Source organism: Gopherus evgoodei, chromosome 2 (genome assembly GCF_007399415.2).
Source record: "Gopherus evgoodei ecotype Sinaloan lineage chromosome 2, rGopEvg1_v1.p, whole genome shotgun sequence".
Lineage (NCBI taxonomy): Eukaryota > Metazoa > Chordata > Testudines > Testudinidae > Gopherus > Gopherus evgoodei.
Window position 1 is genome coordinate 149,469,365 of NC_044323.1, and position 25,942 is coordinate 149,495,306.

The 25,942-nt window shown below is 48.1% G+C and overlaps 2 protein-coding genes across 11 annotated transcripts in view; one reads left to right on the plus strand and one right to left on the minus strand.

The window, feature by feature from the left end:
• The window catches only part of RETSAT (retinol saturase), a 28,190-nt gene extending 12,657 nt beyond the window's left edge, over positions 1-15,533 (minus strand). Inside the window, exons 1-5 of one of the 4 annotated variants that reach the window (XM_030551885.1) lie at positions 15,448-15,533; positions 13,289-13,405; positions 10,384-10,566; positions 2,909-3,150; positions 2,190-2,391 (exon numbers count right to left, since the gene is read on the minus strand). In XM_030551885.1, the coding sequence (XP_030407745.1) occupies positions 2,190-2,391; positions 2,909-3,150; positions 10,384-10,566; positions 13,289-13,405; positions 15,448-15,490 (787 nt within the window). In that variant the 5' untranslated portion in view covers positions 15,491-15,533. Of the gene's footprint in view, positions 1-2,189; positions 2,392-2,908; positions 3,151-10,383; positions 10,567-13,288; positions 13,787-15,447 lie in introns of those variants that run through there. The other 3 variants (XM_030551887.1, XM_030551886.1, XM_030551884.1) reach the window with 3 other exon arrangements.
• Positions 1-25,942, plus strand: part of ELMOD3 (ELMO domain containing 3) — an 85,345-nt gene that overhangs the window by 24,979 nt on the left and 34,424 nt on the right. For 3 of the 7 annotated variants that reach the window (XR_003998974.1, XM_030551889.1, XM_030551888.1), the window contains exons 1-6: positions 15,618-15,688; positions 18,473-18,553; positions 20,786-20,855; positions 22,040-22,102; positions 23,084-23,175; positions 24,270-24,393. Coding sequence is in view for 6 of the 7 variants with exons in the window: in XM_030551889.1 (XP_030407749.1) it covers positions 15,656-15,688; positions 18,473-18,553; positions 20,786-20,855; positions 22,040-22,102; positions 23,084-23,175; positions 24,270-24,393 (463 nt within the window). In the remaining variant the exon portion in view is untranslated. Of the gene's footprint in view, positions 1-15,617; positions 15,694-18,281; positions 18,294-18,472; positions 18,554-20,785; positions 20,856-22,039; positions 22,103-23,083; positions 23,176-24,269; positions 24,394-25,942 lie in introns of those variants that run through there. The other 4 variants (XM_030551890.1, XM_030551891.1, XM_030551893.1 and 1 more) reach the window with 3 other exon arrangements.

Here is a 25,942-nt window from a genome sequence, read left to right on the forward strand (position 1 = left end):
GCAGAGAATCCTCCAGCAAGTGACCCGTGCCCCATGCTGCAGAGGAACGCGAAAAACCTCCAGGGCCTCTGCCAATCTGGAGGAAAATTCCCTCCCGACCCCAAATATGGCAATCAATTAAACCCTGAGCATGTGGGCAAGACTCACCAGCCAGCACCAGGAAAGAATTCTCTGTAGTAACTCAGATCCCACCCCATCTAACATCCCATAACAGGCCACTGGGCACACTTACCTGCTGATAATCAAAGATCAATTGCCAAATTAATTGCCAAAATTAGGCTATCCCATCATACCATCCCCTCCATAAACTTATCAAGCTTAGTCTTAAAGCCAGATTTGTCTTTTACTCCCACTACGCTCCTTGGAAGGCTGTTCCAGAACTTCACTCCTCTAATGGTTAGAAACCTTCGTCCAATTTCAAGTCTAAATTTCCTAGCGTCCAGTTTATATCCATTTGTTCTTGTGTCCACTCTGGTACTAAGCTTAAACAAGAGCATTGTTTAGGTTGCAAAGTCAAGCCCTACAATGTTAGGAAATGCCAGATTTACAGTTGCCCATCCCACCTTAATTCTGCTCCTTTGTGTGTCTATCCTGCTCACTGAATGAGTCAGGGATCCTGGGGGAAAAAACATAGTATTTAATCACGTAATTAAAGACCATCTCATATATTGTACGCACAAGGGCCAACTTTTGTTGGCGCCGGTGGGTACTCGTGTCCTCCTGGCCCTGCCCCGATTCCGCCCCCTCCCTGCCCCATTGGATCCCTCCCCAAATCCCCGTCCCGGCCCCACCTCTTCCCCAAGCGCGCTGTGTTCCTCCTCCTCCCCACTCCCTCCCAGGCTTGCCACGCAAGACAGCTGTTTTGCGGCACAAGAGCTGGGAGTGAGGGGGGAGAAGCAGGACGTGGCGACACCCTCGGGAGGAGGTGGAGGTGAGCTGGGGCAGGGGAGGTGGGGTGGGGCGCTGCTGGTAGGTGCTCCGCACCCACCAACTTTTACCTGTGGGTGCTTCAGCCCCAGAGCACCCACGGAGTTGGTGCCTATGATTGTACACATAAGGATCAGAATAAAGGTTTCCCAGCAACCTCAGTTTTAGTGTTTTTTCAGTGCTTGACTCTGTAAACTAAATAACATAATATTGATGCAGATTTTTATATGTGATTTCCTAGGTTTCTTTAGAGGGTGAAAAAAAGAGTAAATACAAATTCTGGTATGTACAACTATGACAATCCCTGAATCATCAGGAGAGTCTGAACCCTGAACCTTTAACACTGCGGCATGGATGGCTTCCACTCAGCTACATTCACTGACAGCTGGAGAAAGCTGTTATTCCAGACAAGAGGATGGTCTGATGGGGCCAGAAGCTGGAGCTGGGGAGTGGTTGTGGGGAATCTGGCATCCCCTCTTCGGGTTCTGGGGGTAAGTTCCTCCCCCGTGTGAGGCAGCTAGAGGCAGGATGCGAAACTGAAGACAAGTTCCATGTGTGTGGTTGAAGGGGGAACCAAGCCAGGGTCTCCCCCAGCCCTGTCCCAGCTGCTCTGATAGCTTCCAGACATTCCCAGTGCAGTGTGGGGGAGAGCAGGAGCCCACCTCTGTAGAATGCTCAGGTTTGATTATTTTGACAGGCTGCCCACTTTACCTTGGGAGCACACGTGACAGAAGGGAAATGGTGGCATTCAGAAGTTTAACCTGAATGGAATTTCACCAGACAAAGAAAAGGCACTTCTCTAACCTGAGGCCTGCTATAGACCAAGGAGGCCTGCTGTAGACAAAGGAGATGTCAGAACTTCTTAAAAAGAGCTTACAAGAGTCTTTTATACTGGAAAGTGTTAGGCAACCTAAATATAAAGCTCACTACTAGCTCCCCATACAAGCTAACTGTTCCACCCACCTAAATGCAGCCTTCTCAGGGGTTAGCAGCTCAAAGCAAAAACAGGCATTCAGAACAGGATGTGAAGAAAATTGTGCCTGATGGAAACTGCAAGGAAAACTCAGGGCTGCAGAAAATAAAGGTCAGAACTGGACTCTGACCAGCACCCCAGAGCTAAAACATGGACTTCTGCGAAAGGGGACGAGGAATGGACAAGATCCAGGTTTCCCATGCACCACAGGGCAGTCCATGCAGGATATTTTCGGAGAAGGGGGTTTATACCAGAAAACTGGTCTGTCTGCTAAAAATAAGTCACCTACCATAAGTGGGAAAGATATAGCTAAATACCGCTCTGAGTTCTTCGTTTGTGGTGAGTTCACTGACCACGTCTGTCAAGCTTTGGGATGTCATCTTAAAGAAAGGGGAGAACCATGCCAGCAGGCCGGTGCGGCTCAGGAACTTGACCAGGGGCACAGGCACCATTTTCAGAATAGCCATGTGCGTAATTCCTTGGGCAACTCTCTGAAAGGGAAAAATGCAATAGGTGTGAAGAAACACAGATGGCTTCGGGGACTGAGCTGGAGCAGAAGCTCAGTGAAGTTTTGCCATCGCAAGGCAAAGGGCCAGAGAACTTGGCTTCATGGAGAGAGACATTGATCACACAGCGCTCCCAGACTGCCCACAAGCTGCCTGTTGCCAGTCACCTGATAAAGTACTAAGAGGCCGGGAGTGCTGCTCAGTTACCCAGCAGCTCTGACATACAGGACACCCCAGGGATCTCTGATAACACCTTGGCCCAGAGGTCATTTCCTCCGACAGGACATGCTTGCCCTTAGGCAGCCCTGGTGGCCGTACCAGCTTGAGGACAGTTATCGTCTTACACCCAAAAATTCAATCCTTGCTAAACCACGGCATCCCAGTGTGAAGAGCAGGACACTCATGTAGCCCTGTGTTTGAAGTGCAGGGTGTTGTTCTAGCAAGATGCCCATTGAGACTCAGAAAGGAGGCGTTAATGTCGTAAAGACAAAGCCACGGTTACCTTTACAAGTCTCACAAATTTCTCAATAGCCACGGCTTCATCTGGAAACTGTTTCTTTAGCCCTTCGACATACTCCTTATTCCCGCTGTACAGGCAATACGTTTTTGCGTTTCCAGGCTCCCCCAGAACTACTGCATCAAAGACAGATGGCATCTTGGACCACTGCAGCTGCCCTTCCGTGAGCTGGTCCACAAGGAAACGCATCAGGGACCTCTCTCCTATCTGCCCTATGTAATGAATACCTGGAAGGCAACGGCAAATGGTTACACAAGAAAGCCGCAGCTCAGAGATTAGACTGCAGTAGGATGTGGCTATGTGACATGCTGGATACAGCAGAACCTCAGAGTTATGAACACCTAAAGAATGGAGGTCGTTCAGAACTCTGAAATGTTCGTGACTCTGCACAAAACGTCACGGTTGTTCTTTCAAAAGTTTACAACTGAACATTGACTGAATACAGCTTTGAAACTTTACTATGCAGAAGAAATCTTTTTTTTTAATTTTCCCTTTTAGTTTTTAGTAGTTTCCATTTAACACAGTACTCTATTGTATTTGATTTTTTATTTTTTTTAGTCCCTGCTGCCTGATTGTGTACTTCTGGTTCCTAATAAAGTGTGTGGTTCACCGGTCAGTTCATAACTCTGGTGTTGGTAACTCTGAGGTTCTACTCCACATGCAAAAGGGGCTTTTTAATAAATACATTTGTGACATGGAAGGCTGCAACAGGACACACTCCACCCAGTCAAATCTCAAAAAAGCATGGAAATAAGAAGGTAAGGGTAAGATCTCCAGTTTTTCTTGCCCCGCACCTCCTGTGACTCTGTTGATAAACACTCCACTTCGACCTCTAACACCTACTGAAAAGCAGCATATACCCCACCTTCATCCCACTCACTCTCACACAGAACCTGAAGGGTGATCTCATACTCATGTATCTCAATAAATCAACACACCTGACAACATCAGAGCCCGTACCTTTGGAAAATTATTCTGCTTTCACATTGCTGAGGTCTCTGTTAAAATCGTAAGTCTGATTTGTCTTTAAAAAAAATAAGTGTCAGCTGAATTGAATCTAGGAACACAACGTGATTAAGAGTAGGGTTGCCAGGCATCTGGTTTTTGACCAGAACACCTGGTCAAAAAGAGACTCCGGTGGCTCTGGTCAGCACTGCTGACTGGGCTGTTAAAAATCCAGTTGGTGCAGGGCTGGTAGGCTCCCTACCTGGCTCCGCAAAGTTCCCCACAAGCGGCGACATGTCCCTCGGCTCCTAGATCAAGGGACGGCCACGGGGGCTCCGTGCACTGCCCTTGATGCTCCCTGAGCCCCGGCTTTGCAGCTCCCAGTTGCCAGGAACTGCAGGAGTGGTGCCTGCGGGCGGAGGTAGCACGCAGAGCCGCCAGCCTGTGCCTCCGCCTAGGAGCTGGAGAGACATGTCACCGCTTGCAGGGACGAGATGAGCACGGCCTAGAGCCTGCACCCCTCCCCAACCCCCTGCCCCAGGCCTGATCCCTCTCCCACACCCAAACTCCCTCCCAGAGTCAGCACCCCTCACCCCTCCCAGGCCCTAACCCCCAGCCCTGAGCCCCCCCCCGCACCCATACTCAGAGCCCACACCCCAATCTCTGTCCCAGCCCTGAGCCTCTTCCCACACCCAAACTCCCTCCTAGAACCTGCACCCTCTCTGCGCCCCAACCCCCAGCCCCAGTTCAGATCCCCCTCCTGCACACCAAACCTCTCATCCCTGGCCTCACCCCAGAGCCCTCATCCCCACACCTAATCTCCTGCACAAGCCTAGATCCCCCTCCCACATCCTGAAACCCTCATTTCTGACCCCACCTCAGAGCCCACATTCCCAGCCCAGAGCCTGTACCCCCTGCCTCAGCCCAGAGCCACTCCCACATTCCGAACCCCTCGGCCCTATCCCCCAGCCCAGAGCTCGCTCCTGCACCCAAACCCCTCATCCCAAGCCCCACCCCAGAGCCCACACCCACAGCCAAAGCCTTCCCCCCCTCAATATACACCGCAACCGCCTGACCCAGCCTGGTAAAAATGAGTGAGTGAGCGACAGAGGGAGGGGGGATAGAGTGAGTGGGGGCACCGGGGCCTCAGGGACAGTGTGGGACCTTGAGGAAGGGGCAAGGCAGGGGTGTTTGGTTTTGTGGGTTTAGAAAGTTGGGAACCCTAATTAAGGGCTGGGCTGGATTCTCCATCACTGGCCATTTTAAAATCAAGACTGGACATTTTTCTAAAAATAGTCCAAACTGGAATTGTTTTGGGAAAATTCTCTGGCCTGCGCTATACAAGAAGTCAGACTAGATGATCACAGTGGTCCCTTCTGGCCTTGGAAATTGAATCTACAATTGTATGGTTATTGCATAGCGTCACTGCAAGGCACAGTTAAGGTTGTTTGAGTGACTTCGCTGTGCATTTCTTACCTTAATATGTCTGGATTTCTTTGAAGCTTAACCTTACTGTGAATTCCCTGTGTTTGACATGCTAGCTTTGGAGACAAATGCAAAGTCTCTACTCTTTTTACCTCTAAGTGACTTATATGTACTCTCAACCTTAATTCCAATTAACTATGTTTTTAATCCAGGAATTAAAAGATGTAGCACCAACATTAGTGTGACTAAAAGAAGTAGAGACATTCCCTGCTGGGTATTATTTCTGGCACTTTCTGTGTTTCTCACAATTCTGTTTACTCCTATGAAAACAAGTCAGTATCTGAATCGCAGTCAGTCGATTATCTAGCTAACAGTGGGGAAAGGAAGAGCAGCAAAATTCATACTGAGAGCATCCAGGCTTCTCAAAATCCAGATCTAGGAGTGTGTTAAAAGCAACGCTTACATAATAATCATGTGTCAAACACTTGCATGTTCACAACTAATATGAAGACCTTGTACAGGGATTTTAACAATACTCTTATTACATCTATGGTTAGAGGGGGAAAAATGAAGTTTGAATGTGAAATCAAGCATCAATACCTGTCTATTTTAAAAAAGGCGGGCATATTATAAAAATGTACCTTAACGTCAGGTGTTTGTATCTTGAAATCTTTCTTACTTTATATAATTAGGTCTTGAAGGATAGTTTTCAGGATACATATAAAATATGTAGCGTTTAGATAGATGAATATATATCGTTTAAACAGTTCAAACTATTTCCTAAATTCTTGGTAAAATGTGTGTTCAGGAAGGCATGCTACATAGTATAGATATTTATAGTTATAGGGCCCAATCTAATTTTCATTTTAAACCAGTGGGAACCTTATGAAAAAGGGTATTACTAGAGATGTGTTATTTGCAATTCCTTTTAAGCGCCCATTTAGTTCCACAGGAAAAAAATATAATGGTAATAGGACCTTTTAGACTGCAAATGTCAGCACCTAAAAAGAAAGAAAATGCCATGATCAAGGCTGCAAAGCTGATCATCCTAGGTGGGCACCTCCTTATGTCATTTACATCTGTGTCAACTGGGCATACGAGGTCCCCAAATCAGATTTCGACACTTGTTCTACGCAGGTATAAATGACACACCAGGTGCAAGATCATGGATTCAGATCCTGCCCCTGCTCCATGTGTGTATTCACTACAATTCAGTCTTTTTAAGTACATGAACTCGTTCTCAAATAATACAATACGAGATAAGCTTTTCAACAACCCCAGCCAGAGATGTGACTGCACCATGTGTCGTACTAAAAGCAGCGAAGGAGCCTGAGAGGGCAGGTAGTCTGTGCTGCACAGCTTCAACAGCTGTTGGTGTATCTTCAATCACACCCCTCGGCTGCAGCACAAACTTACCCTTAGAAACACACGTAGCTTCGCAGAATATGGTTTCATTCTTGAATCCGTAGACCTACTGCCAAATTCTCAGCAGCACCCAATGAGCAATGGGCTGCAACAGAGCCATTTGTATCTCCTCACTCACAGGACGGGATTTGGCCCAGCCCTGGCCCCAGCATTTTTTTAAGCAGCACGAGGGCTACTCTGAGCTATGCTAGTTGCCAGTGACCTCCAGGAACCATTCAGTATCTGCCGATTGCCAGAACATTTGGAAACCGCGTACTATGCATTTCTTTTCAGCCCACTGGTGCTGCCTTGCTCAGGGCTTGCAATGCAGGTGATGGAATAATTAAGCACGAAGCTAGCTTCCTATGCCTACACCAGAGCCTAAGCTCTCTGCTACCACAGTAAATAGACATATATTCAGGGTGTTACTCCAGGGAGTGAAAATTTTGTCTTCCTTTAGCGGTGAGATGGGAAAACTGAAGGAGTGTCCTACCTCCTATTGAGTTACTTTGCCTATGCTTAGGGGTCGGTTAAAATCATTGATACAACACAGCTCACATTAAAGAACAGGGTTTATCCAATAAGCACTGCAAAAACTTTGGAAATATCTATGCAGTTCATGGTCCCTGGCTTGTATCTAAGGGCTGGTCTACCTAGAGCAGTGCTGTGGACTACAGGGATATGATTTCTAAAGGGCACTAACATGTGCATTAATTAATTGGACCATCTAGACCCTGCTGGTGCCCACTGTTTGAAAGAATATGATGTTAAAGTGTACTAGGGAACATTAGAGATTACTCATTACAATCAGACATGCCAAACCCTCGGGGAAAAAACCCACAGAAATTGGGCTTGTTTTTGGCTTAATTGGCTTGTGAGTTGCTTGTTGGCTAGTTTTTGACTTGTATCTTGTTGCTTTTTTTTTTTTTTTTCAATTGGTTCCTGGCAAGCAGGGGGAAGGGGAGGAGAGAGTCAGGGGTGCACAGCAGGCCCACCACAGTCCCAGGCTGCATGCCGGGGGAGATCTAGTCACAGAGTATTGGGGTTCTTAGGAACCGGCTTGTTTTGAAATGGAATTAGCTTGATTTTTGGCTTATTGTGAAAGTCAGTGTGCTTATTTACCACATGAAAGTTGGCAACTGTGATTACAATATATATACACATGTTACTCATTACACTATATATCAGGAGTGGCCAAACCTACTGACCCTCTGAGCCGCATACAATAATCTTCAGAAGTTCAAGAGCTGGGTGTGTCTGTTGGGGCTTGGGGCTTCTGCCCCATGGGAGCCGTGGCAGGTATGTCCTGTGGGGCTAAAGTGCCAACACCCCTCCTCCCTGCTCAGCAGAAACCCCTATCCCCATCACAGGGCAGAAGCCCCAAGCTCCCCACCCGTCTGGTAGGTGGAGAATGCAGTGAGTGGGCCTCTGCGAGCTGCACTTCAACTGTAAAAGAGCCACATGGGGCTTGCGAGCTGCAGTCTGGCCACCCCAGTATATACAAAGAGAAAGCCCTGAAACCCCCTGAGTTTTGGGCATCCACACACAACTCAAAAATTGCTACAAATAAACCCTGAAAAACAGGAGCCTACCGATGCTGCTGTCCGGTTTCCCCTTGGACTAGTGGGGTGAGGGGTGGGATGGGAGAGAGTAAGCGGCATTCTGTAAAGGGGTACCACAAAAGTATTTAGGTGCCTAACTCCAGAGAATCTCGGCTGGAAGTCCTTGAGGATCTGGACTGAAGTAATGTATTCCCCCCCCCCCGCCCTCCCTCCCCCTGCCCCACAAGCAAGAGTGGCATAGAGAGGGCAAATTGTGCCCCAAAGCACAATCCCTTCCCAGAGCTCCTTGAGGCGGGACAGTGACAGGCCACCTGTCAACTCATCTCAATCTACAAGCTCAGCAAACAAGCCTCTCCCTGTGCTTGGGGTGATTTTTCAAAGGCGTGTAATCCAAGCAACATAAACCTGTTTGCCTCCTGAGTCCAGCTGTGCGCTGGTGTGTGAGGAGGGCTAGCTTCACGCCAACTTCGCCTTTCGGCGCCCCGGCCAATGCATCTGCAGGGTGTTTTGGCAGAGTCAAGAACGGTTTTATAACTGGGAAGCCGGTTGTCGGCCACTTCTCTAGCTCATAGCTGGCTGAGCTGCTGCTGCACCCATCACCAGATTCTCCAACTTTATATAAGCCACCTTTGACCAACAAAATGTCAGTCCCAACAGCGAACATTTCAAATAGCTCTGGGCACACTGCAGGGGAAATCCAACAACCTATTTGTGAATAGTCCAGGACAGGGCCGGTGCAAGGATGTTTTGCGCCCTAGGTGAAACTTCCACTTTGTGCCCTCCCCCCCTTGCCCCTACCCTGAGGCCCCCCCCCACAGCAGCAGCTCTCCCCCTCTGCCCTGAGGCGCCCCCTCTTCAGCAGATCCCCACCCGCCGCCCTGAGGCACCCGCCCCATCCCAGCTCCGCGCACAAGGACCCTGAGCACGCTGTCGCTGCTTCACTTCTCCCGCCTCCCAGGCTCACGGCGCCTAAGCTGATTGGCGCCGCAAGCCTGGGAGCCAGGAGAAGTGAAGCAGCCATGGCGTCCTTGGGGAGGAGGCGAGGCAGGGGTGAGCTGGGGCGGGGAGTTCCCCTGCGTGCTGCCTCTCCTCTTACTTGCTGCAGGTGGCCCTTCCCGTGCTCCCCTGCCACAGCACCCTTCGCCTAAATGCCGGCGGTGACCGGAGCGGCCAAAGATCCAGTTGCCGCAGTCGCTGCTGAAGAAAATGATGCCCCGCCCCCCCCAAATGCCAGTGCCCTAGGCGACCGCCTAGGTCGCCTAAATGGTTGCACCGGCCCTGGTCCAGGAATCTCTGTTTTCGTTTATTAAAAAAACCTTCCAAACTGCCAACATGCTGTTTCTGCCTCTTCCCATCACCATTTGTAATATGTTTGCTTGAAAAGTAACGATAAGAACACCTATAGTGTTTCTGTAGCACCTTTGACTGGTTGGCCTGAGCTGTTCAATATCCTTTATGTAGCAAAAAAAGAATGCAGGATTACTTTATCCCACACATTCACACACAAGCCAATGCTAGTCTGGGGCCAGTGAGGTCGGTGTTAAAAAAATCACAGACCTATTTATTAGCAGGGCAGCTTTACACAGCGTGTTTAGAGTGAGTAGGAGGGAGCCAGGGAATCGTATGCACAGAACTCACTTCTGGATGGATGGGCCAAGGAGCATACGGTGACTTTAACAGGAGTTGAAGTTTAGAGTCCAGTACTTAGAATCTCTGCAAGGCAGGACCGCCAGCCGCAGGGCTTACATGCTCACAGAAGTCCCAGCCGCAGACGTTTTCTGCTCTTAGCTTACAGAGTTTATTGGCACCATATCTGGACCAAGTGGGTCTCTGTGCTCTTGCAGATAGGCATGTTCCTTGATTTCTCCTTTCCCACTCCTCCTCAGGCTTGAGAGGATTTTAATACAGATCAAATATTGCCCTTAACAAACCAGCCCTTTGTGTGACTGACTGTTCTGTCACACGCTTCCTTCTGGGAATGCTCAGGAAGAGTTCTCTCAAGACCTGGGCCTTTTTATTCGCGGTCGCTACCAAGGAAAGGCACTGCCTGCTCCCTCCGCTGGGGCCCATTTCTCAGCTGGTGTCATCTGATTTCCCTGCTGGCCGGTTTCTGAGCACACTTACCTACATCAAACTCAAAGCCCTTCTTGCTGAAGGTGTGGCAGCAGCCGCCCGCCTTCCCATGCTGCTCCAGCACCAGCACTCGTTTCCCAGCTTTGGAGAGGAGCACGGCTGCAGCCAGCCCCCCGATGCCACTTCCGATCACAACAGCATCCAGATTCTCAGGGACCTTGGCAGCAGAGAAAGCTGAAGACGAAGGAGAAAGTTGTCATCGACACATGGCCACCTCCAACAACTGGGTCAGGAACTCTCCTGCTGTCTTCCCCGAGTCATTCCTAGGACCAAACCTAAATTGGGCCATTGTTTACGTTCTAAAGGACTTGTGTGTTAGAGGCGGGCCCATTAGCATTCCCTGGCTGCTGTACAAATAGTACAGGAACTGCTGTTCTTTCCAAACCTGCCAGAACTGGGAAGTGCATGGTGGGTCATAAGGAAACTGCTTCTCAGGATGGAGGCCCAGTCGCAGCTGTGCAGGTCCTGCACTCTCCAGTTTCGGGGAGGGGCATTCTTGTAACAGGTGTGAGACTCTTGGCAAAAGAGCTGGGTTACATATTCACTGTGTAAAGTGTAAGACTGTAAGATAGTTTTGTGATGGTCCTGGCTAAGCTGGCAAGATCAACCCATTATAAAAGATGGGGCACTATCATGTATCCTGGCAGCAGATTACCCTCCAGAGAGCAGAGCTACGAAACAAGCTCAGTTTTGTCACTCACTGGTAAGGTCATTACAAATTGCCCCCAGAAAAAGCCAGGGTGACATCAACCTTTCACAACCAGGCTCAGGATCAACATTCCTCCTGTTTCACCAGTTAGGTTCACAGACAGAATCAGAGCTAGAAGAGCATCCAGACCATCCTCTAGGGACCAGTGAGGGATTGTTCCCTACAGGACATTAATAATTATTTACATTTCAATAGCACCCCCAGGCCCAATGAGAATCAGGTCCACTGTGCTGGGTGCTGCCTAAACAGTCCTTGCCAAAGGGCTTATCATCTAAATACACTCTCTAGGCAAGCTGTAAATGTCCCATACAATAGGATTGTCCGATTGGTCCAATAAAATTGGTCCCCCTCGTCTCACATTTCCCCTTGACAAACCTTTCCTGGAGGACCTTTCTCTCTTCTCAGTTTTACCTTTATACTTCTACCACCCTCATACCACATAGTCAACTATTTCTCCAGCTCTTTGGTATTTATACCTTTCATCTACACAAATAACTGGTGGCAGAAGTAGGCTGTTATCTTCCATGTGGAGCAGGCTGCTGAGGAAGACCTGATCCACTGTCAGTGGGTTACACAGCAGGGGAATGTTGAGCATTAGGATTCCTGGCTCTGGGAGCAGTGTGCTTAGTAGCTGGATAGCGCACATCCAAGCACATAGTTTGGCACATTCCATCTGAAAGGCAGCGAGGCAAAGTGGGGGGGACTTGGGTCTGTTATATTAGAGATGGGAGTTCTGTCGCAGCTCTGTCTGAGGTGACGTTGCATAACCTCTCAGTTATCTCATCTGTATGATGCAACGATGATAGTTATTGCCCCTAAAGTAGTGGTCTGAGGTCTTGGTTAGCAATTGTTAAGAACTAATAGCAATGGTGAGGAAGAAATATTAACAGCAGCCCCAGGGGAAGAGAACTCATGGTGTCTTGGGTTGCAGCTCAGTGCAACTTCTCCTAGGAGATCTCCAAGGCCGTGGGGTATTTTGCAATGGAATCTGACTCCCTTGACATTTTTTTTGGATGTTGGGCACACATGATGCTTGGTAGATCTGATGAAAGATAAGAGACAAGCTTGGGGCAGGGTCTCTTCCTTCCCCTTCGTTCCCCATGATGTGGAGAGAGAAGCGCAATTTCTAGAGGTGAAAATTTACACTGTTAATGTTCATGCAAGATTCTGTTCCTAGCTCTGCATTCCCCCCGAGATGGAACATGCCCCTCAGTGCTTTAAGAAAAGAATCTGCCCCAGAGGCAAAGGTGGAAGTGGGCAGATGCGTAGGAAGAACCAAGGAGCAGAGTTAGAGCCTACTCTCCACAAACAGAACACTTATTTCCAGACTTTAGACCATGAGTGAAATGTATGTGAATGATTAAGCCCAGTGATTTAGCCCAGTGATTTCGCATTACCTAACAGGGTGTGGGCATTACCTGGGGGCAGTGAGGGTTGGTTATACAAACCACTGCATGGAATCATAGAGGTTTAATTCTGAGTCACAGCTCTTTGACTACTATAGAGAAAGGGGAGGGAATGCAATTAACTTGAGGAACAGCAGCCTTAATTTCAGGCAAATTACTCAATCAAGGGATGAATTAGGCCAGCAGAAAGGGATAGGGGTGCTTTCAGCACAGGCAGAGGAAAGGCTGGAGGGTGCATACAAGTACTCCTGGCTACGGAGAGAGAGAGTGTGTGTGTGTGTGTGCGCGCATATATATAGGTACAGGCAGGTGAGTGTGTGCTGGTGGGTATGGGGTATATGCAGGCACTGGCATTCAGATATTGATGGATTTGGAGGGTAGGGTGACCAGACAGCAAGTGTGAAAAATTGGGATGGGGGTGAGAGGTAATAAGAGTCTATATAAGAAAAAGACCCAAAAATCAGGACTGTCCCTATAACACTGGGACATCTGGTCACCCTAGTGGAGGGGTATGAGTGGGCAGGCACTAGTAGGTATAGGGACAGAGTGTTTGTTTGTGTGTGTGTGTACAAAGGTGATGGAGGTGGAGAAGGAGATCTGGAAAGCAGCTAATGAGTGCCCAGTTGTGCAGAAAGATACAGATCCCAGTTCCAATCTTTCTTGGCTTACCTCTTCCTGCTAGGGTAAGGGGCTGCTTTCCCTCTCTACACTCCCCAGCACCCCCAACCCCATTCCAGCTGTGACTGGAGCAGGTGCTGCCAGCACAAGCACTTTTAGGTACCTTGTTTGATAACCTTTTTCCGAACATCCTTGTCAGTCACCAAGGGGGCAGGTGGCCTCCTGCAGTCAGCAGAGAAAGGGTTGGGGGAGCTCCTGCCCCTGAGGAGCCTCCTGAGTACTGCAAGAAGCAGAAGAACAAGCAGGATCCAGTATAGCCACATAACTGCTGTGATTTCTCTCCCAGGACTGCCCTTAAAGCTGGGCAGCCCTTTCATAAGGGCACCTGCTCCTCCTTCCAGTGGGCTGTCCTTTGCTCTAGTTCAGAAACTTCCCCTTAAAGGCACAGACAAGAATTGAATCTGTGTCAGAACCCCGAAAAGATTTCAGCATCTATTGAGTCTCCCTTTCTTGGGGTTAATTTTTAGGGCTTGTTTACATGGGGAAACTGACCAGCACAGTGATACCAGCATAATATCACTCTAGCTATACCAGTGTAATTCTTCATATGGATGGTCTATCACAGGGGTCAGCAACCTGCGATGCGCGTGCCAAAGGTGGCATGCAGGCTGATTTTTAGTGGCACGCTACTGCCAGCCGGGGTCCCAGCCACCGACCCTGCTCAGACCGCTGCTGGCCTGGATTACGGAATCCCAGACCAGCAGTGGGATGAGCTGCTCAGCATGCTGCTGATCTGGGGTTCTGGCCACCAGCCCCACTCAGCCCACTGCCAGCCTAAATGGACGGAACCCGATCTGGCATGCAAAACCTTCTACTGGCATGTGAAACCTTAAATTAGTGAAGACTTGGCATACCACTTCCCAAAGGTTGCCGACACCTGGTCTATCAGTATAATTATACCAGTGTAGCTAGGCCAGTAAAACTCCCCATGGGTACGTGGATTTGGGGTATTAAGAGTGCCTTTTTTCAGTTTAGTTTAAACCACTTCCAAAGAGATGTGAGCTAAAGGGACTCCACATCAAGAACATCTGTTGGTTCTCCTTGGTTCAAAGTAGGGTCGCAAACAGTCCCGTATTACCAGGGACCTCCTGTATTTTTTCATCTCTGTACAACAAGATCCAGAGTTGCTGAGTGCTGCAAGAAATACCCCTGAGGAACGTATCAGAGGGGTAGCCGTGTTAGTCTGGATCTGTAAAAAGCAACAAGGAGTCCTGTGGCACTTTATAGACTAACCGATGTACTGGAGCGTAAGTTTTCATGGGTGAATACCCTCTTCGTCAGATGCATGTAATGGAAATTTCCAGAAGCAGGTATAAATATGCAGGGCAGAATCAGTCTGGAGATAACGAGGTTAGTTCAATCAGGGAGGATGAGGCCCTCTTCTAGCAGTTGAGGTGTGATCACCAAGGGAGGAGAAACTGCTTTTGTAGCTGGCTAGCCATTCACAGTCTTTGTTTAATCCTGAGCTGATGGTGTCAAATTTGCAAATGAACTGAAGCTCAGCAGTTTCTCTTTGAAGTCTGGTCCTGAAGTGTTTTTGCTGTAGTATGGCTACCTTAAAATCTGCTATTGTGTGGCCAGGAAGGTGGAAGTGTTCTCCTGCAGGTTTTTTGTATATTGCCATTCCTAATATCTGACTTGTGTCCATTTATCCTTTTACGTAGGAACTGTCTAGTTTGGCTGATGTATATAGCAGAGGGGCATTGCTGGCACATGATGGCGTATATAACATCGGTGGATGTGCAGGTGAATGAACCAGTGGTGTTGTAGCTGATCTGGTTAGGTCCTGTGATGGTGTTGCTGGTGTAGATATGTGGACAGTTGGCATTGAGGTTTGTTGCATGGATTGGTTCCTGAGTTAGAGTTGCTATGGTGCGGTGTGTGGTTGCTGGTAAGAATATGCTTAAGGTTGGCGTTCCCCTGAGGAACGTAGGTGAGTCCTGCTTGTTGTTATTAACGATGATAACAGGGTAATAACAGCATGGGGAGGAGGGCTGGGGCAGGGTGCTAAGAAAAGAGTCCCTTCTTTGTGAAGTCATTGTCGTTGAAAGCAAGTCGGTGCGGCTCCTTGCACTAAGAAGCCCTTTCTCCCAAGTGTTAATAGGGCATCTGAGTGGAATGGATTGTAACTGGAGAAAGGCCCCCTCCCAAAGGGCCCTGGCAGCCCCCTCCGTGTCCGTGGGGATAAGGCACTGGGCTGGCCCCCCGTACTCGATGGCTGGGGGTGGCCGGGAGATGGGCCCCAGGCTGGGTCGCAGGTACCTTTAAGAGCTTCCCCGGACGCAAGCGTCGCCTTTTCGTTCATCCGGGATTGTCCCTCCTAGGACGCCGTAGATGTTGCCGTGCAGGGGGTACCTGGGAACTGTAGTCAGGAAGGGGAGGCGGCAGCTGCGCCGATTGGGTCCGCGGGGCCTTCTGGGAGAGAGGCTATTGGAACCACAACTCCCAGTGTGCAGCGCGGCACGCGCGCATGGCGGTGGAAGGAGCCGAGGTGGGGGAAAAAGTGAGGTGAGGGAAGCGCCTGGGTCTGGGGTTTCGAGGAGGGGGCGGGGCTAAGGAACAGGCCTGGGGGGATGACTGAGGGGTTCAAAGGTCACAGGGGTCTGCAAAGGGGCAGAGAGGGGTTGTGGCTGCAAAGGGGGAAGGGGTTGGGGAAAAGGGGGCTGCAAAGGGCAGAGGGATGGGGGCTGCAAATGGGTAGGGGAGCTGCAAAGAGGAAGGGGTTGGGAAAAGGGGCGCTGCAAAGGGGCAGAGAGGGAAAAGGGGGAGGGGTTGGGGCTGCAAAGTGGGAGCGAGGGTCTGCAAAGGGCTTGAGCTAGCGTGCTAAAAGTAAAAGCATGCCTGCAGTGGCATACACAGGGGTTAGGCTAGCCAGCCACCATCCGTACATAACTAGGACCTTGGCCAGGATTGTATTCAGGCACTCAGCCTGAAACATCGCAGCCCCACTGCTATTTTTAGTATGCTAGCTTGAGCATAGCTAGCATGTGTATGTCTACCTGAGCTGAGAATTACACCTCCCAGCTCCTGGACAGACATACATGCAGCTCTGAACTCAGGCAGTGAGGAGCATGGCTAAGCTCACCCTCATCCCTGGCCCTGCCCAGCCATCTGTGGGGTTCGAACCAGGGAGAAAGGAATTTCCAGCCCAGGGCCCATCCCTGCAAGTGACTGGAGCCAGCTGCTGTGCTCAAGCCTAGCTAGTGCATGTACTATCTTAGCTGTAGGGATTGATGCTTTATTTGCCTTATGAAAGGAGTGCTGGCAGCAACCCTTGTAATTAGATTGTCTAATGCTTCCCATTATAAAACAAATTCTTACAGCCTTTATTTGAAGGCTCTCATACTCCCTGCAGCTGGACTTTGAAAGTTGTCCTGGGGATAGTAGTGGGGTCGAGGAGATATCTTTGTTGTTCCAATAGAAGTGCATTCGTTTAGCTGAAAATTACTATTTCCCATTTGTGGATAGAACTTGTTTTTGCACTGTGACTCTATTGTTGCATATGCACTACCCCAGAATTTGCATTTGATCCATAGCTCAAGTTCTAATGGGACACAAGCAAAATGCTCTTCCACCTGCTGCTTTTCCCCCCATCAAAAATATTCTGATCCAGAGTGTGTGTATAGCTTTGGGAACCAAATACCATGAGCTCTAGACTCACTTCTTCCACAGACTGATGCTAATAATTTTATACCCTTCACCACCCTTATTATTCATTGTGGCCCCATACCTGACCGAGAGACTGCAGAAGCTTGAAATAAAACGTCTTTCTCTTAATATGGCAGCTCCAAATCCCATTCATTCAGCAGCACTGCCTCAGAAAGAAAGAACACCTGCCATATCTTTGCCCTTGATTGTGTTGTCTGTAAAATGAGGTGATGCGTGAATAGGTAATCCATTGCTTCAGTATGTTATGCTGGATCCTCTAATGTCTGATTTACATAGGGTAAGAGCTTTGTCCGGCTACCAGCCAAAGTAGTTAGTGCTTAGATCAAGTAGTAAAGCTCTGGGTTGCGATGCTGACATTTAAGAGGGCAGGAAAAAGTTGTTACATTTGCACATAATAGAATTTTTTATCTTTCTCCTTTCTAATCCCTCCCCACTGAATTATATACAAAAATTACGTTAAACTGAGGGTTTGTAGGCACTGACGGCTGCTCCAGTGGCTCATTGCAGAACTGGCTGGATGCAAGTCTGCCACTGCCATGCTTCCTCCACCCCCCAACATGCCCCCAGTCTTTTGCCTGGGTCCTAGAATTCCCCCTGTGTTGGGACAGTTTTGTGAACTGGAATACTGATCATAGGCCCAGAAAGCTGATTTAAGTCAGTTTCCCAAACTTTTGCAGCATAGACTAGCTCTTACTTAAGTGATTTTTAGCAAATAGCTACGTGACAACATTAATGTTTTCTCTCACAAAACATCTTGAGGCAGCCCTGAAGCTATTTGCCAGGATGCATGACCATATTCTTCAGCATACAGCTTTGCAAACCTAGGTTTTATTTTTGAGAGGGTGCCATGTAGTTCCCATTCACTGCTGCTGACTTGGGTAAAGTATTTGGTCTTGAAGACAGCTACAAAAGAGAATCCTGTCTCACAGCGGCAGAGCATTGCAATGTATAAGAGCATATCCATTGCTTTGGAATTCAATGGAAAATACTCCCTGCTGACGCCCAGTAAAATTCTGGAAGTAATTTTATGAATGAATGAGACAATTCACACCTCAGAGCTAATTATACTCTCTGCAAATGCAGTCATGTATCACTACATTATTTACATGTAGGTCATGTTTTGAAGGTTTTTTTTTTTTTTTTTTTTTTTTTTTTTTGGCAACCATAACAACTAGAGACTTAATATTTTAAAAAAATGAAAGCTGAGACTCTGAAGAACAAATGAGAGGACTGTTAGCAGACCTGAGTAAGTCCTTTGCACTTTGTGCACACCCTACATTGTGGGAAACACAAATTTAAACAGACTTTTGTTTATTGTAACAACATTAGAAAGTTGTTTGTGGTTTGAACTTTTCCTTAGAGTACTTTCCTTTTACTCTTTCAGTAAGCACACAAACAGAAGAAACAGCAGTTAAAGCAATTGAAACGTTGAAAATGAGGTGAAATTTTCATGTTAACAGTTTTTCTTATTTCCTTTCCATTTGATTGTATCTGCCAGAATACCCAACTTGATGCTTGCACTGTGTCAGTATTATACGTACATTACAGGAACTTGGGCTACTTTAGGAAGTGACTGGTGGTTTGTTACCTGGTGACTTTGATTTAATTGTTTCATTAGGGCATGAACAGATGCACTGCAGACACCAACCAGTCTGAAGAGCAAGGTATCTTCCTTCCTCCAGCTGTCAAATCCGTACCTGTGCGTATCTCAGATATTCTCATACTTTTCAGCAGCCTGAGACTGAACTCTAGCATTAGACACGTCTCTCTACATTATGTGCAGAGATCTGCATGATGGGCAACATTAGGAATTAATTGTAATTGCACAAAGAGTTGGGAAAGTCCCTTTGTGTGTGTGTATTCCATCAGGGGCTTTCATGGCACCACTGTCCCCGTGTATGCATTTACAAAGTGGTATGGACGGTACTCTTCCCTAACTTTCAGTGTATGTGAAAGATATGCTTGCCATGTATTATAGCCACAGGTAAAACCCCAGCAGCACTATCGCACTGTGGCTCATTGTGACGTGATACTGGTACACATGATGCCAGTGTTGGGCCTGGGACTTGCAGTTGTCAAAAAGCACAAACCTCTTGCATACATGCTTGAATGTGATACAGTAACTCCTCACTTAACCTTGTCCTGGTTAACATTAGGTTGCTGATCTATTAGGGAACAAGCTTGTTTAAAGTTGCGCAATGCTCCCTTATAACGTTTGGCAGCTGCCTGCTTTGTCCACTGCTTGGAGGATTCTCCGGAAGAGCAGCCCCTCCTTGTGGGGATTAGAACCGGGGGGTGGCAGCCCCCTCCATCAGCTCCCCTAAATTCCCTGTAAAGTATATGGCTCGGCAGCTGCCCAGCAGGAGTTCAGCTGTCCCTCCCCCCACTGCTCTGCTGCTCCTGCCCTGCCCTCTCCATTAGAGCTGCTCCCGGGAGCTTCCTGCTTGCTGGAGGATAGGGGGGAGAGGGGTGCTGATATGAGGCTGTCCCCCTGCTCCTGCCCCCCACCCCCGCTCTGTACCCCCTCTCCACAAAGCAGAGGAGGGGACAGGGCTCAGGGACAGAATGGAGGGAACTTTCTGGAAGCTGTTGCTTCCTGTCTGAACTGGTTGATCTGCTTAAAAGGGCAACATAATGGAAGTGGGGTCAGCATACTAAAGGGGCAGTGCACATCTCTCTCTCTCTCTCTCATGCATGCACCCCCCAGCACTTTGGAAAGTCAGCACCTGTGCAGCCGTGCATGTGCTGTCAGGAGGAGGGAGTGCTGCGCTCCAGCTGGATAGCATGGGCTCATTATCATGTTCAGTTTTTGCAGGAAAGTGTTGCAGCTACCACCCTGCATCTCTTGTGTTTCCTTCCTCCTGACTCAGTCCATGCTGCCTTGTAGAGTGTGAGGCTACATTAACAACAGCGTATTAACCGTTGTGGGCTCAGCCGAGTGCTAGTTCATCATTTAGCAGGAAGGCATTCCCTGGGAAATATCCCTCCCTCTGACTCCAGCACCTCAACCAAGCTTCACAGTCATTCATTGCTGTGACAATATTAAACTGTTTATTTACAATTGTTTAAAACTTATTCTGTACATGTATATAATGTCTTTTGTATGGTGAAAAAAATTTCCCTGGAACCTAACCCCCCCTACATTATGGGTAAATTGGATTTGCTTAACATCGTTTTGCATAAAGTGGCATTTTTCAGGAAAAGAACTACAATGTTAAGTGAGGAGTTACTGTACCAGAAAGCACGCTAGCTTAGGCCTACCTGCCCTTCTGTGTCAGCTTTTCTGGAGGCCTAAACAAGGGCCTCCCTAGTTCTTCAAACAGCTCTTTTCACAGGGTATGTGAGGGGTAGATCCAAACTCTCCAAGGTGCTCCGCTGTTCCTTTACCAGCTTGTCTTAGGTGGCTAACCCGTTTCCTCCAGCAGTGACACCATTCCTCTACAAACCCTTCTTATGATGAGGAGCAGACTATTTCTCCCTGACTGGCTACCCATTCCCTGTGCAGCTTGTCTCATGGCAGGAGAAAGGGTGAACTCAAGCAGCTTCAGCATGGGAATGCTGGGGAAACCTGTGATGATGAGTGAGCAGGGTGGTGTCTGTGGGCTCTTTACTTGGGGAACAATCCAGGAGGTTTGTGTAGCTGTTGCAAGTTTGTGTCTCCAGGCTGTGGACATCTTCTGCGGTGTTGTGGCGTAACAAGAATAGTGCATACTGGGATATTTCCCAAAGTGAGAACAGGTCATTATGGCTTCAGGGAGACCTCAGGTGTGGGGAGAGAAATAGGTCTTTAAGATCCCTTATGTACTGAAGACCCCACTTCTCTGCTGCAGCTGTTTGGGGCCACTCAGCACATCAGGCTAGAAAAAAATCCTTTAAAATCTACAGGGGTGTAAAGGGCATCGCTCCTCCTGACTGTTCTCTCTCTGCCTAGATCTCGGTGCTGAAGCAGAGTGGGCTTCTGCAGGCTCTGGCAGAGGGACCCAATGGGTGCACAGAAGCTGGTGAGCTGTGTTTGAATGTTTCCACTTAATATCCTATTGCTTTCCAATTCTGGAGGGGACCGACGTGCTCCAGCAGTGGCTGTAACAGCATGGCGCTGCTCTTTCTGCCTACTGAGCGAATCCTGTCTGTTCTACTGGCGGGCCTAGCAAGAACCTCGCTATAATCAGCCAGTTCAGTTTGTCATGATCCTGATACTCTTGGCCAAGTATCTCTAGTCATTGTCGCTAGACTTTCCAGGACCCCTCACAGCATTGCTCCAAGGCTTTGGTCAGGCTTTCTGTCCTGTCCGCCTACTCTCAAATTCTTTCTCCAACGTGTGGGTCTGCTGTTGTCCTGTCTCCCCAAAACAACATCCAGTTTTTCTGTCTATGAACTAAGCATGTGTCTCAGAGCCATGATTCCGAGCCTTTCTGCTGGGGTGCTGTGTCAGTGGTGTTTTTAACTCTGGAATCTCAATCAAGTGAATGGGGTTGTGCTCTTGTTTTTCTTCCCTCACAGTTCAGGCTTCTTCTTGTTCATGGAAGAGACGTGGTACGCTGAACTTCCTTTCCTTCTGCAGTGTCCGGGGTGGTGTAGGGGAAGTCAGGCTGCTGAGTGAGACATGAAAAGGCTCTGTGGAATTCCCCTCTGACTTCCTGTACTATCCTTGGGCCTGATTGTGTCTGTTAGGCACTGGCCTGTGTTGGGACAGGGTCAGAACTGCATTGCCCCCATGATGATGTAGTGGAGGCTGGCCAGAAGAACTGCTTAGTAGGGCCATGACCCTTCCTTCCATGCCCCCTTTGGGGTGGCTTGGACTATTGTACCTAGCCCTTTTGCAGGTGTGCAGTGGAGAAAGGGCCTTACCCGCAGCACCCCTGAGAGAGCTAACCACAATCTCCTCCTATGCTTGCTGATATTCTCTCCTCTCTGTGGAACTGGGTGAGTTTGCTGCAGGCCTCTGGATAATCAAGATAATCAAAACAGGGGCTGTCAAGGAATCTGCTGCTGTTCAACTTTATATCAGATAGCGCCCAACTTGGTCTGTGATAAAACGGAAAATTAAATGAGGCCCCAAAGGTGGCCAAGCGTAAGATCACGGGAACTATTATGCTTTTTATCTGCTGGCTGATGGAGAAACAAAGCAAATAGCTGGCCTGAGAGTTCCAGCTGTAGCTAACCCTCTTCTTGTCTCTTTTGCCAGATCCTAGCGCGGAGGTGCTGCAAGCCCAGGAAGAATGGGAGGCCGTGGAAAGTCTCCAGTCAGGTACAGATAACTGCAGTAGTGCTTACCTGGTATCCTTGCCAGTTGGTACTAATTAAATCTCGTAGTGGCACTGAAGAGGGAGACAGGTGGTTTGTCAATGACCAGGGAGATGGGGAACTGTCGGGAATGTAGAATGGAAAACTGAGTCACACATCCACCCAATTTAGGCTTAATCAGTTTTGCCTTTGTTTAATACAATTTCAGATAGAATTGTCATCACTTAGTGTCTGGACATACATTTATGCCAGATAAGTAATAACAGACAAGATGGAATATAGGTAAATGGGCCCAAGTTACCGCATTCTGGGACACTGAGAAGTCCTCCTTTCCTCCATGATGGTCATCATCTTCCCTGGTCTCCTGGTCTGGTCCTGTCTCGTTCCTCAGTTTCTGGTCTGGCATTTCTTCATTTTTTGTCCCATTTTCACAAGTATTTGTATCACGTGTATTGTCGCATTTTTACATGCTCAATTACCTAATTTTCCTCCAATCAGCATTCAGCGCATTACTCATTGATATTTACATAACCTGTAAATTCAGCATGCGGAAGCTTTAATCACCTGATGTTTACATTCTTCCTGCTAAGTTTGCAGTTTCTGAGTTGGCTTGCCCTGGGTCCCCCCTGTTTAAGTTTCCCAGAAAAGGGAGGTTTTGTTTATCATAACAGTACATGTTTGTATCTCTTACTTACAAGCTGTGTGCCTGCTGTTATGCATGCAGGTCTAAGTTTGGGCGCAGGTGGAAAAAAATAACGACTGGAGAAGATCTTAAAACAAAAGAGAAATTTTGTGGGAAAGTAAGAGGCCTGGCCTGCCACGAGCACAGCATCTCTGTAAGGCCAACAGGCAAAGTTTAGCATCGCCGATGTGGGAGGGAAGCTGGTTGGAGTGCAGGACTTTTTGTGGAGCAGGCTGTGCCTCTTTCAGTGTAACAAGACTTGTCGTGAATCCCAGGCAGGGCCGGTTTTTTTCATATTTGCAGGGCTCGTGGGGACGTCTGCAGGTCAAGTGCCCCTGATTGCCTTCAATGAAGCACTGCAATATTTCCAGACAGCTGACCTGTCAGAGTGCAGGGTATGTACAAACCACTGGGATTGAACAATGTATCGTTATGCGTGTTCATAGCACTGTGCAGACAGGAACTGAGTCCCTGGGATGCCTCCCGGTGGTGAGTATTTTACTGAGGCACAGGGAGGTGAAGTGGCTTATGCAAGGCCACACAATGAGGGTAGGGTGGGCTGGGCTGAGGTTAGAACTCAGGGTTTCCTGGCCAGAGAAAGGCTCCCCAATTTTGCCCCCGTTTCCTATTATGCTATCTTCTGCCCAATCCCAGGCACTCCCCTTTCCGCTTCCAGTCTGTCCCTCTCTGGTCCTATCCTTCCCAGCTTATGCCCGCTACTATTTCTGCCCCTTACCACCCTGCATTCGAGTCAGATTGCTTCCTCCTCTGTGTAGCTTGGGCGCTAAGAGAGAGAGCACTGGTAGCACGGGAGGGACTCGTCTTTCACTCACTTCTGGTGGTTGGTGCCCTAGTGCCTGTAAGCTGGGAGGAGCAATTCCAGGAAAATTGGTGTTCAGCCTCTTCACTTCTGGGCTGGAGCATGCTCAGTGCAACACAATGTAGCTGCGACAGTCTTACAAACCTCTTCTGAGCGCGTTCAAATGGGATTTATAAAAGTGTGTAATGCACCTAAATCTTGGTGAATTTTCATAGAGATGACAAAAGGCACCTTTCTGACCCCACGTCTTCCATACTGCCAAATTTCAAGTCCTTCCTGTGAAGCATAGAGATGCTATAGCTTCTTAAAGAAACAGTTGTATGAATTTTTTTAATGTTGATTGACCAACCTATTTTTCTTCTAACTTCGTTTTCAGAAGCAGCTGAAATGTTTTTGCTGTAACTTTCCAAAAATTTTCGGTCTGAAGTCAAGACCAGGCATGGGAAATTTAATCTCGAGAGGTTAAAGTTTGGCAAAATCAGAGGCAACTGAAAACAGGGTCTTGTAATGGAAACTGTTAGGCAACCTGAACTCTTGGTGCGTCTACCCAATTAATTAACAAATTCTCTTGTGAAACAAGATTTGCTGCCATGTTTTCTCCCAGATGATTCCAAGGGAGACTGCACCACATACCCTGACACCTCTCTTTATATATCATCCTTTTCTTAGAAAAAAATCCAGCCAACAGTGCAAAGGCGAGGACTGTCTGCCGTGGCTCACTTCTTCTTTGGCCCCCCGCAGCTCCATCAGCAGCTGCAAGGCGAACGGGATCTGGTCCTGGCGATAGCCCAGTGTGAGTATTCCCATCTAACAAGGAGGATGAGCTCTGCCCAGCCAGTTTAATCAGCCTCCTTTGATGATTGTTTTTGATTATATGTTCAATGATTGAAGTGTGATCCTCCCCTCCCCTCAGCTGGTGTCCTGGAGTGCAGTGCCTTCCCCTGCACTCCTGCCTGCGTACCTTGGACTGAGGACTTTCAGGAGCCATCATGTGCCCTCTCTCCCTGTTCCTTACACACCTCATTAGCATCCTCCCTCTCCATCAAACCAGACATTCTGAGTCACTGGGTCACAAATTCTTTCTGCAGAAAGAGGCATCGTTTGTAATGGGGTCTCTTTATTGAATAGGGTTTGAATATGACCCCTGGAAACACCTGCTTCCTGCTGGGAGATGTCAGGCTTATCAGGTACCAAATCCCCACTAGTGCCCCCAAGATCATAGTTTGCATGAAGATTTGGGATGGTCTCTGAAGGGGCTTGGTAGGTTTAGAAATCTCTTCATAAAAGAATCAGGGAATTCAGATGTTGTGATCTTTATATGTCTAGCTGGTATGTGTTAAGAGAAAGGATAGTCCAATGGTTAGAGTGCTAGCCTGGGACTTCCCTGCTCCGCCACAGACTTCCTGTGTGGCCTCAGGCGAGTCACTTCGTCTCTCTGTGCTCAGTTCCCCATTGTACAATAGGGATAATAGCACTGCCCTTCCTCACAGGGCTGTTTGAGGATGGAGCTATTAAAGATCATAATAATTTCAGATACTACGTCTGTGAGGGCCAGATAAGTACCTTAGATAGAAGGACATAAATGATCCAAACTGTGATCAAGTTAAATGAACAGTTGTCACGGAAACGTAAGCACTGTCTCACTGGGTCAAACCAGTATTCTCTTCTGTTCGGATTCTTGAATTGTGCTCCCCCTCAGTATCTCCGCACCTTCCAGCAGTGCATTAAGCAACTTGACTGATCTGTCCCATGGTATTTGTTTTCTCATCCTCTCCCGGGGGGAAGAATTGTGCATAGTGAAGTGGCTTCTTTTGATTGTTTTTTCTGTTTAGTTTAAGTACACACATTGCTCTGTATTCATGTTAGAGAGGGCATAACCAAAGAAAAGCACCTTGTCCTGGGAGCGGACAGTAGGGAGGATTGGGGTGGTCCCTAGTTTATTGCAGAATTCTGGGTCTGGCCCCTGAGAAAGTTTGGTTTCCTGCACAGAGGCTTTTTACCCTTACTGGGGAGCTCCATTGTGCAGTCTCTCTTTTTCAATGTCCAGCATCAGCTGTGTCATCGGAAGGTGCAAAAAACCCCTGCACTAGGCTATTAACCTACCTACAGGGAAAGACTCTTACTAACGCTGTGCAGTATGAGGATTGGCTTGTGCTCTAAAACTTAGAGGTTTCCATCCCTTTCAGAACTCCTTGGGTTTTTTCCTAACTGGATGTTCCTGCTATCCACATAAATGTCTAGTTCTTCTATGAATCCATTTAACCTGCAGGGTTTTTGTTTTTGTTTTTTTGCCATGTCTCCATGTTGGTGCTTTAGAGAAGAGGGATGTTCAGTGTCACAGA